The 11,755-nt window shown below is 41.7% G+C and overlaps 1 protein-coding gene across 1 annotated transcript in view; it reads left to right on the top strand.

The window, feature by feature from the left end:
• ttn.1 (titin, tandem duplicate 1) overlaps positions 1–11,755 on the top strand; it is a 163,655-nt gene that overhangs the window by 134,003 nt on the left and 17,897 nt on the right. Inside the window, exons 168-185 of the mRNA XM_029113520.2 lie at positions 96–392; positions 534–1,121; positions 1,204–1,506; positions 1,620–1,916; positions 2,107–2,394; positions 2,517–2,816; positions 3,015–3,317; positions 3,418–3,798; positions 3,925–5,691; positions 5,919–6,212; positions 6,549–6,833; positions 6,946–7,245; positions 7,329–9,488; positions 9,576–9,878; positions 9,981–10,286; positions 10,405–10,695; positions 10,778–11,077; positions 11,236–11,541. Of these exons, the coding sequence (XP_028969353.2) occupies positions 96–392; positions 534–1,121; positions 1,204–1,506; positions 1,620–1,916; positions 2,107–2,394; positions 2,517–2,816; positions 3,015–3,317; positions 3,418–3,798; positions 3,925–5,691; positions 5,919–6,212; positions 6,549–6,833; positions 6,946–7,245; positions 7,329–9,488; positions 9,576–9,878; positions 9,981–10,286; positions 10,405–10,695; positions 10,778–11,077; positions 11,236–11,541 (9,069 nt within the window). The remainder of the gene's footprint in view (positions 1–95; positions 393–533; positions 1,122–1,203; positions 1,507–1,619; positions 1,917–2,106; positions 2,395–2,516; positions 2,817–3,014; positions 3,318–3,417; positions 3,799–3,924; positions 5,692–5,918; positions 6,213–6,548; positions 6,834–6,945; positions 7,246–7,328; positions 9,489–9,575; positions 9,879–9,980; positions 10,287–10,404; positions 10,696–10,777; positions 11,078–11,235; positions 11,542–11,755) is intronic.

Below are 11,755 nucleotides of genomic sequence, written 5' to 3'. Positions count from 1 at the left end.
TTCTTAACCACTTATTTTGTTTGTACAAAATAATATAATACTTATATAAAAAAAATATTGCATACATTTTCATTGTTCATAATTTTTGTTTGCAGAAAAACCAAGTCCACCTCAAAAGCTTGGGGCTATTGCTATAACCAAAGACAGTGTTACAATTGGATGGACAAGACCAGAGCATGATGGTGGAAGCAGAGTAACTCAGTACTTCATTGAAGCACGTGAGAAAGGACAAAACAAATGGGTTAAGGTTACTCTTGTAAACACAACTTCTTTCCAAATCAAAAACTTGAAAGAGAACGCTGAATACTTCTTCAGAGTTAGCGCTCAGAACCATGCTGGAGTTGGAGAACCCAAAGAGATGGTCATTCCTGTTGTGGTGAAAGAACAACTGGGTAGGTTTTCTACTAATCTCTGCCAAGTTTGACTTTAATTATATAAATATTGTCAGCATATTTGTCAAAAATAATTGTATGGTAATTTTATATTAACTTATAATTTATTTATACTATATGTTGTGAATATCTGTTTTACAGAGGCCCCTGAGTTCAACTTGAGAAATTACCCAAGCAATACTGTCTATGTGAGAGCAGGATCAAACCTGACTTTCGAGCTTCCTATGGCCAGCAAACCTATGGCAAAGGTTGTTCTAGCAAGAAACAATGTTATTCTGAAACCAAACAAAAGATTGCTTACTGAAGTTACTGCTGAAAGCCTTATCATCACACTAAATGAGAGCGTTGCAAGTGATGCTGGCAGATATGACATCACCGCTTCCAACACAAGTGGTGTCACCAAGACATTTATCAACATTGTTGTGCTGGATAAACCTGGTCCTCCAACTGGCCCTGTTAAGATTGGTGAAGTGACTGAATCCACAGTGGCTCTAAAATGGGCTCCTCCTGTGTATGATGGCGGCAGCCCAGTTACCAATTATGTTGTGCTAAAACGTGAAACAAGCACACCTACTTGGACTGAGGTTTCATCTCAAGTAGCAAGAAATGCTGTAAAGGCAACCAAGCTCACCAAAGGAGAGGAATATCAGTTCAGAATCAAGGCTGAGAATCGCTTTGGTATTAGTGACCACATTGATACCCCTCCAATCACTGTGAAGCTTCCATACAGTAAGTGTCTCTGATTTATTAGTTATTACAATCCATTCCCACTACTGAGATTGAGGCTGAATTGTACTTTTTTGTATTCTAGCATTCCCTGGCCCTCCATCAACACCATGGGTAGCTATGGTTTCAAGAGAGAGCATTACAGTCTGCTGGAACGAGCCTGTCACAGATGGAGGAAGCACTGTTACTGGCTACCACTTGCAAATGAAGGAGAGAAGTAGTATTCTTTGGCAGAAGGTCAACAAAGTGGCAATCACTGCAACACAACTGAGAGTAACAAACATCTGCCCTGGCCTCATCTATGAATTCAAGGTGGCAGCAGAAAATGTTGCTGGCATTGGCAAAATGAGCAAAACATCAGAGGAAGTGCTCGCTATTGATAACTGCGGTAAATGTCTTCTTGAATTTACTTGCGCTTTTTGTCACTGACTTTGTCACTGACTCAGATGTTGTAGTTTTTTTGTATTAACATTTCATGATCTATTTAATTGTGTATTTCAGAGCCCCCAGCAGCTGTAAGAGTCTCTGAGATCACAAAGAACTCCATCAGTCTAACCTGGGCTCGGCCTCCTTATGATGGTGGTAGCAAGATTACCGGATACATGGTTGAGAAGAGGGATTGCCCAAATGGCAGATGGACAAGGGCCAACTTCACTAATGTGATTGAGATGAATTTCACAATGTCAGGCTTGACCCAAGATGAATCCTACGAATTCAGAGTCTATGCAAAGAATGCAATCGGTTCTATCAGTAATCCATCTGATGTTGTTGGGCCAATCACTTGTGTAGATTCATGTGGTGAGTTCAGCATGTTGATTTTTAATGGTTAAAGAAACCTTTTTGGTTTATATTTTAATTTACTATTATATTGAATTGTCTTACAATAATGCAACAGTTGCACTGAGATGCGATAGTTGTTGCATAGGAGCCATGCAATCTAACATTAGACAATGATTCCGTTGCTTATTCGTTTTTCTTTATTGTTCAGGTGCTCCTTCAATCGACCTTCCTCCAGAGTATTTGGATGTTGTGAAATACAAAGCTGGATCCATGGTTAAGATCAGAGTAGGAATACTTGCCAATCCTTTGCCAACAATTGAATGGTGCAAGGATGGAAAGGATATGGTGTCGAGCACCACACTATCCATTGAAAACACCACAGATTCTTCTAGCATTCTCATCAAGGATGCAACTCGTAGTCACACCGGCACATATGAAATCAAGATCAAGAATGTTTTCGGTTCAGCATCTGCCACCATCAGGATGGAAATTCTAGGTATTGTGATCAGTATAAAATGTTTGTGTGACATTCTAATGATTAAATAAGAACAGGCAAACCGGCATTTTGTTAAGATGAAAATAACTAAGATAAACATTATGTTTTTATTTTCCCACCAGACAAACCTGGACCTCCCCCTGGTTTGATTCAGTTTTCACTGGTCACAGCAGACAGGATCATTCTTAAGTGGGAGCCAATCACTGAGGAGGGTGGTGCTAAGGTCACCCATTATGTGGTGGAACATCGTGAAACCAGCAGAGTGGTATGGTCCACCGTGTCTGACAAACTGGAAGAGTGCTACGTTTGTGTCACAAAATTAATGAGAGGAAATGAGTACATTTTCCGCGTGAGAGGTGTGAACAAGTTTGGAGATGGAGAGCCCTTGGAGTCTGAGCCTGTCATTGCCAAGAATTCCTTTGGTATGTGTTATAAAAACAGGCCTACCAGTGTGTTACACAGAGTAAAATATATTATTTTGAAACATGCAGAAGTTTATTTCTGCAAATAAAAAATGTAATATAATCCCCAATAATAATTACTTACTTGCATAGAACATTCTTAAATTAAAGACTTCTTTTTAGAACATTCTCTTAAATTGCTTTTTATATTAATTTCAGTTACCCCTGGACAACCAGCCACACCAGAAGTAACAACTATAACCAAAACATCTATGGTAGTCGTATGGGACAAACCTGGTGTGGATGGTGGTAGTCAAGTAACTGGCTACTACCTTGAAAGGCGTGACAAGAAGAGCCTGCGTTGGATAAAGGTTTTGAAAGATCCAATTAGGAACACCACAATGACTGTCTATAACCTAACAGAAGGCAATGAATATCAGTATCGTGTGTGTGCTATTAACAAAGCCGGAGAGGGACCTTTCTCTGATCTATCTGACTACTACAAAGCAGCCAATCCAGTTGGTAAGCATCATTATTTAACATTCTTTAACTTATGTAATAAGTGAAATCCTTTACATCTCTCTAAAAACAAAGTATACATAATGTGAATTCCTTTTATTAGAAACACCATCTCAACCTACCAAGCTCAAAGTGGTTGACTCAACCAAGACATCGATCACCCTTGGATGGGCCAAGCCAGAATGGGACGGAGGAAGTGAGATCGTCAGCTACGTTGTGGAACAGTTGACGGACGTGGAAGGCCGACGACGCAAACCACTTAAAGAAGATTTATCTGATGAAGAGGAAGAAGAAGAGGAAGAAGAAGCAGACGATAGAGAATGGGTAGTTGTCAGCCAGAAGGGAGAAGTGAGGACAACAGAGTATGTTGTGTCTGGACTTAAACCAGATGTTGATTACTACTTCCGTGTGTCTGCGGTCAACATCGCAGGCCGTGGAGATGCCATCAAGATAAAACAGCCTGTTCATGCAAAGGATATTCTGGGTAGGTTAATACATCTCATGGCTTTATTACATTTACATTAACATTTGTTTCATGATAAGATTTTCTCCTTTATCGTAGTAGGTAAAAGGCAGTAACTAACTCATGTATTTCTTATGATTTCTACAGAGGAAGCTATCTTTGATCCAGATGTCGCCATGAGAACTCATTATATTGTAAAAGCAAAGCAGAATGTAGAGATTACAGTGCCCCTTAAAGGCAGGCCTGCACCGAGTGCCTCTTGGATGTTTGAAGAGGAGAACATTGACAATAATACAAAATATGAGTTCCATCACACAGATATTACATCAACCCTTGTTATTCCAGAAGCCAGTCGTAATGATACTGGAAAGTACACTGTGAAAATTCAAAATGGTGTGGGAGAGACAAAGTCAACAACGCTATCTGTAAAGGTTCAAGACACACCATCTGCATGCAAAAACCTGGTTTTGAAGGATGTCACTCGTGGCAAAGTAACCTTGTGCTGGGAAAAACCTGAACTTGATGGTGGCGCAGATATTACTAATTACATAGTTGAAAAGAGAGACTCATCCAAGAGATCATTTTCTAGTGTAACAACCAAGTGCACAGAAACAAGTTATACTGTTGAAGATCTCTCAGAAAAAACATCATACTTTTTCCGTGTATCAGCAGAGAATGAATTTGGAATAGGTGATCGTTGCAGCACAGCTGAATCAGTGAAAGCTACAGAAACTCCTGGTCCAGTCAAAGAAGTTGCTATGAAGGATTCCTCAAAGACCTCCGTGACACTGCAGTGGGTGAAGCCTGATTACGATGGTGGAAGCATCATATCAGACTACGTTATTGAGAAGAGACTCAAGGATGAAAAGGACTGGGCAATCGCCGGTACCAGCAAACATTGTGAATACGAAGTAACAAAACTCAAAGAAATTTCACAAATGCATTTCAGAGTTGCCGCCAGAAATGAAAAGGGAAAGGGTGACTTCACTGAAATTGGACCAATTGTAGTGAATGACTTTATTATCCCACCAGAGGTCAACCTGGATGAGTATCCATATGGGCGAATTAGTGTACGCTTGGGCCATAATGTACACATTGAGTTGCCGTACAAGGGTAAACCCAAGCCTGCGGTAAATTGGCTGAAGGACAATTTGCCACTGAAGGAAAGCGAATTTGTACGCTTCAAGAAAACTGACACCAAAATTGTTTTCACTATCAAAAATGTGACAGCCGAGCATGGGGGGAAATACACACTCACACTTGATAACAGGGTGTGCAGGAAATCCTTCAACATGTATGTCATAACTCGTGGACCACCATCGAAGCCTGTCGCACCGATCAACTTTGATGAGGTCAGAGCAGACAGTGTCACAATATCCTGGGAGGAGCCAGATGATAATGGAGGCGGAGAGATCACTTGCTACTCCGTAGAAAAGCGTGACACATCAAAGAATGACTGGAAGATGGTTTGTTCCAGTGTCACTGACACAACATTCAAGGTGCCCAACTTGATCAAAGGAGCGCAGTACCAGTTCAGAGTGCGTGCAGAGAATATATATGGAGTCAGTCAGCCACTGGTGTCACCAAGCATAATTGCCAAACACCAGTTTAGGCCTCCAGGTCCACCAGGAAAGCCTGTTGTGTACAATGTCACTAACGATGGAATGACCATTCAGTGGGAGCTCCCTGTCTTCAATGGTGGTTGTCCAATCAAGGGCTATCATGTTGAGAAGAAGGAGAAGAACAGTGTTATGTGGCAGAAGGTTAACACTGTGACTATCCCCGGAACAGACTACAGGATCCTTGACCTGATTGAAGGATTAGAATATCAATTCAGAGTCTATGCACAGAATGATGCTGGTTTCGGCCGCAAGAGTGACGAAAGCAACGTCACCATGGCAGTTTCTCCTGTTGGTAAGTCCTTATTCAGAACAAAGAGGAACTCATTGTGGTTAATTGTTAGTAAGATTATACTGTCAATCATCCCTTGGCTGCAAAGCAGTTAGTTTCAGACATGCCCTTCCACCAGTCTTCAGTACTAGGAGAGTATAAACCTAGTGAAATAAGCATGTTCTCAAACTCAATTCTTGTTTGAATCAAACATTTGGAATTATGAATGACAAAAACAATCATTCTTTTAGATCCACCTGGTCAACCTGATTACACGGATGTGACCAGCAATTCTGTTGCACTGAAATGGGACGCACCCAAACGTGATGGAGGCAGCAAGATTGTGGCCTACAATGTTGAGAAACGCCAAGGAAAAGGCAGATGGCTAAAGAGCAACTTCACTGATGTCCATGATACCGAGTTCACTGTCACTGGTCTTGCTTGCAATGAACGCTATGAGTTCAGAATTGTTGCAAGAAATGCTATTGGTGTAGTGAGTCCTCCATCTAACTCATCTGGCTACATTGTGGTCAGAGATGAAAGTGGTAAGTAAATAGATTATTGAAATAGTAATAAATACAGTAATACATTTGATATTATAATAAGAACATATGACATTTGCCCGACCCTCCCTCCCACCCACACACACACACACACACAACAAAACCCAACAAAAACTAATACTGTTACCTTTGTAAAGTAATGCTTACACTTGATTCATAAAAAAACCTATATAACTGAGTAAAATGTACAGGATTTATTATAACTGAGTTGTGTGATTACCCCATTTTCCTATCTTAAGATGAAGGCACTGTCTTCTGAATGAGTAAAATGGTTTTTTTACATTATTTTATACAAATTATGAACTTATGTCTTTCCAGCTTCTCCAAACATTGAGTTTGGCCCAGAGTATTTTGAGGGACTCACAATTAAGGCTGGAGACAATTTGAGACTGAAGGTATCAATCACTGGTCGACCACAGCCCAAGGTTGTGTGGTTCAGAGACGGTGTGCAGATTACTAAGTCAATGATGGATGTCATAACAACTGCTGGATCAAGCATGCTTTTTGTGCGTGATGCTGACCGCAGTCACAAAGGAACTTATACAGTGGAAGCCACCAACAACCAAGGAACAAAGAAGGAGAACATCATTGTCCAAGTCCATGGTGGGTTTTTATTTTGTCACAACATTGAAATAGCACTGTGATCTTATTTGACATCATGTAGATAGTATAATGACTTTTTACTGTACATTTAAATGTTAATGTTTTTGTTTAGATACTCCTGGAGAGCCTGTAGGACCTATTGTTTTCAGTGATATTTCTGAAGGCAAAGTGACTCTAAAATGGAATCCACCGGAAAATGATGGATGCGCAGACATCACTCACTACATTATTGAGAAGCGTGAAACATCTAAGATCTCATGGGCGCTTGTCTCAGATTCCTGTAAAGAAACAGTATACCATGCAACCAAGCTGATGAAGACCAATGAGTACCAGTTCCGAGTTTCTGCTGTAAACAAGTTTGGTACTGGCAGACCATTGGATTCAAGTCCCGTAATTGCACAAATGCAATATAGTAAGTCCAAGACCAAACATCATTTTGCATCTTTAACCGCTCACCAAATGTACATCTTAATAATTTTCCCCTATTTCCTACAGCTACTCCTGATGCCCCTGGCACACCTGATTCCACTGCCACTTCTGGAGACAGTATCACACTGGCATGGGAAGCACCTACGTCTGACGGAGGCAATCCTATTCAGTACTACATTGTTGAAAAACGCGAGAAGAAGACTGTACGATGGGACAAGGTGAGGTCAAAGAAGCCCATTGTGGAGACTGCTTACCGGGTGGATCATCTCACTGAAGATATGGAGTATGAGTTCCGTGTGATGGCAGTAAACGATGCCGGAATCGGAGCACCAAGTAACATCTCAATGGCCATTAAAGCCAGTGAGCCAAAGGACATTGCATGTGCTCCATCTGTGGTCCATGTAACCGACTCCACAAATACAACAATCAGTTTGGAATGGACCAAGCCTAAAGATGATGGTGGCAGTCCGATCCATGGATACATTATTGAGTTACACAAGGTTTCTGAGCAAGAACTGAAAGAAATATTAGCTAAACCTAAGAAGGTGGTAGACAGCTCAGACGAAGAGGAGGAAGAAGAAGAAGAAGTGAGAGAAGTGGATTCCAGAGAATGGGTCAGAATAAATGAGAATCTGGTCAGTGATACACAATACGTTGCCACTGGTTTGGAAACAGGTTCACATTACCTGCTCCGTGTTTCTGCCCAAAATAGTATTGGCAAGGGAGATGGGAAAGTGATTCCTGAGCCAGTACAGGCATTGGACAGAAACGTAAAACCTGCTGTTGATATTGACGCTACCTTTAAACACACACACATTGTAAAGAAAGGAGGCACTGTCTGTCTGCGTATCGCCTACAAAGGAAAACCAACTCCTTCCATTACATGGAGTAAGGAAGATGGTGAACTTGGTGTAATGACAGATGTTACTACTACAGATACCTGCACCGCTCTAACAATAGAAAATTGTACCAGAAATGATTCTGGGAGATACATAATTTCTCTGGAGAATAGCAGCGGTATGAAGGAAGTTGATTTCATAGTAAAGGTACTGGATAGCCCTGGACCCCCAGAATCTATTTCCTTTGCAGACGTTTCCAGAGGAGCAGTGACGCTAGTTTGGAAACCTCCAACTAATGAAGGTGGAGCTCGTATTCAGCATTACATCGTAGAGAGGCGTGAGGCAAGTCGTCGTACCTGGAACCAATCCGGTGGCAAGGTCACTGCACTGTCCTTACATATTAAGGATCTTCTCGAAGGTGTTCCTTACTTCTTTAGAGTCTCAGGAGAAAACCAGTACGGTATTGGCGAACCTGTTGAGACCGTAGATCCCGTTATTGCTACTGCAGCACCTTCTGCACCAATGAGATTGGATGTTGTGGACGTCACAGACACTACAGCAACACTGTCTTGGGTCAAACCTGAGCATGACGGTGGTAGTCGTATCACAGGCTACATTATTGAGCATAAGGCCAAGACTACAGATAAATGGGTAGTTGGTGGTGAGACCAAGAATGAGAGCATCACACTACAATTATGTAGGACTGCAGAGTATGAGTTCCGTGTTAGGGCAAAGAACGATGCCGGTAACAGTTTACCAAGAGAGGCACTATCCTCTGTGGTAATAAAAGAACCACAGATTGAACCAACTGCAGATCTCAGTGAAATATCTAACCAGGAGATCATTTGTAAAGTGGGTAATTCCTTCACCATTGATGTTCCCATCACTGGTAGACCAACACCAAAAGTTATCTGGAAACTGGAGGAGATGAGACTGAAAGAAACTGATAGGGTTGCAATTAAGACTGTCAAAGACAGAACCACCTTGACTGTCAAAGAGGCCATGAGAGGTGACGGTGGCAGATACTTCCTCACTCTGGAAAATACTGCTGGATCAAAGACATTCTTCATTACTGTCAATATCATTGGAAGACCTGGTTCCCCCGTTGGACCTGTTCAAGTTTCATCCATCACATCAGAATCTTGTGAGATTTCTTGGGATGAACCAGAGGATGACGGTGGAACAGATATCACCAACTACATTGTTGAAAAGCGTGAATCTGGCTCTACTGCTTGGACACTCATCAACTCCAGTGTTAAACACACCAACCTCAGTGTGGGACACCTGACAAAGTACATGCAATACACCTTCCGTGTCAGTGCTGAGAACAGATTCGGCACAAGCAAACCAACTGAATCTGACACCATTGTCGCTGAGAATCCATTTGGTAAGTATAGGTTATGACAAAAATCTCTTTCAAAAGTGTTGTGTTGTCACACATGAAATTGAGTGATGTTGTTTGTGTTGATAACAGGTCCTCCTGGTGCACCAACCAGACCTACAGTTTATAATGTTTCTGCAACCTCCTGCTATATTCGATGGGAGGACCCGTACCATGATGGTGGCAGCAAGATAACTGGATACTGGATTGAAAAGAAAGAACGAAATAACATCCTGTGGGTGAGGGACAACAAGATCCCCTGCTTTGACTGTGACTACTGTGTAGAGGGACTTGTCGAAGGCCTTTCATATCAGTTCCGTGTCTTTGCAATGAACAGTGGTGGCCTCGGCAAAGCTAGTGAGCCATCCAAGCCTATGGTGGCACAAAATCCAGTTGGTGAGTACTGATTTTGTCCTAAAATAATATTTTGGCTGGGATTGTTACATAATTCATGTTTGAGAAAAGCTGACTCATTATTGCTATTTATTTTGTGTTCAGATCCTCCTGGCAGACCAGAGGTAACTGAGGTGGGCAGCTCTACAGTGTCCATTAAATGGTCGGCACCTCTCAACGATGGTGGCTGCCCAATTGTAGGGTACATTGTTGAACGCAAGCCATACACGGTCACTGGGGAAGGTCGCTGGCTGAAGTGTAATTACACCAACGTTACAGACAATAACTTCACCATCACCGCACTTGGTGAAGGAGAGGTCTACGAGTTCCGAGTCATTGCCAAGAATGCCAATCAAGTTTTCAGCCTGCCCTCAGAGTCAACTGGTGCCGTCACATGCAAAGCAGAATACGGTAAGTAATATCTTTTTTAATATACCGATTAAAAAATACAACTGTAAGACCAAATTAAAATCAATGATAATTTGTTAAGTCTGATTATTTGTATTGATTATTTATATGGTTTTTGTAGCTCCTCCAAGGGCAGACCTTGACAGCAAACTGTTGGTGGACACGGTAACAATTAGAGCCGGTGCAGACCTTGTTTTGGACGCTGCTGTTGGTGGTAAACCTGACCCCAAAGTGTTCTGGGCCAAGGGAGAGAAGGAACTGGAGCTGTGTGAGAAGTACTCCCTGCAGTACTCTAGCACACGGGCCATGGCTATCATCAAATTCTGTGACAGAGGTGATACCGGGAAGTATGTTCTCACTGTAAAGAACGCCAGTGGCATCAAGTCAGCTGAAGTTAACGTGCAAGTCCTTGGTAAGTGTTAAAAATACATTTGACAAAAACAGAACTTTGTTTGGAGAGGGCTTATCTCTTATCAAAATGTATTTGTTTTTAGATACACCCGGTCCTCCTGATGGAGAAATCACCATTAGCAATATTTCAGAAGAGAAATGCACTGTGTCTTGGAAACCCCCTCTTGAGAATGGTGGTGACCCTGTGACACATTACATTGTTGAAAGACGTGATACCAACAGACTGAACTGGGTGATCATGGATGCTGAGTGCAAGGAACTATCCTGTGAGATTACCAGGTTGTTCAAGAACGTTGAGTACCTTTTCCGTGTGAGAGGCGTCAACAAGTATGGATCTGGCATTCCTCTGCAATCTGGTCCTATTATCGCCAGAAACATGTTCAGTGAGTAAAACATATTTCATTCATGAAATCTTGCAACAATGTTTTATAGCATTCCATGAAATGTCAATATGATTTTCTTAACTAACGAAGGATAAATACATATGTATTCTTGAGGTGGAAATATTAATTTAACATTACGTTCCTGCGTTATATTACAGCTGTTCCATCTGCTCCTGGCACACCAGAGATTATTTCTGTAGGAAAAGATTTTGCTACCATTGAATGGCTGAAACCAGAGAGTGATGGTGGCAGTCATATCACAGGTTATCTGATTGAGAAGCATGAAAGGAAGAGTGCTAGATGGATCAAGGTGAACAAAGATGCTACGCTTATGAGCACCACCTTCAAAGTAACTGACCTTGTGGAGGGCAACATTTACCAGTTCCGTGTATCAGCTGTCAACAAGGCTGGTGAGAGTGAACCAAGTGAGCTGTCTCTCTATGCTGTTTGCAGGACACCAACAAGTAAGTCTTTCATAATTAATCTATTGCACAATATTCTGTGTTACACTGTTATAGGAGTTAAGGTAATTTAACACTTTTGAGGCCCTGCATGTGGTGGCACAAATGCGTCACGGTAGCCAGGCATTTGCATCTTGGTTGTTGCATATCGATGATACCAGGGGGTCCAGCGTACCCCCTGTCATTCCATATCGCATTGTTCTCTAGTGACTTGTGT

Source organism: Esox lucius, chromosome 16, assembly GCF_011004845.1.
Source record: "Esox lucius isolate fEsoLuc1 chromosome 16, fEsoLuc1.pri, whole genome shotgun sequence".
Lineage (NCBI taxonomy): Eukaryota > Metazoa > Chordata > Actinopteri > Esociformes > Esocidae > Esox > Esox lucius.
This window is presented reverse-complemented; position numbering and strand designations above follow the sequence as displayed.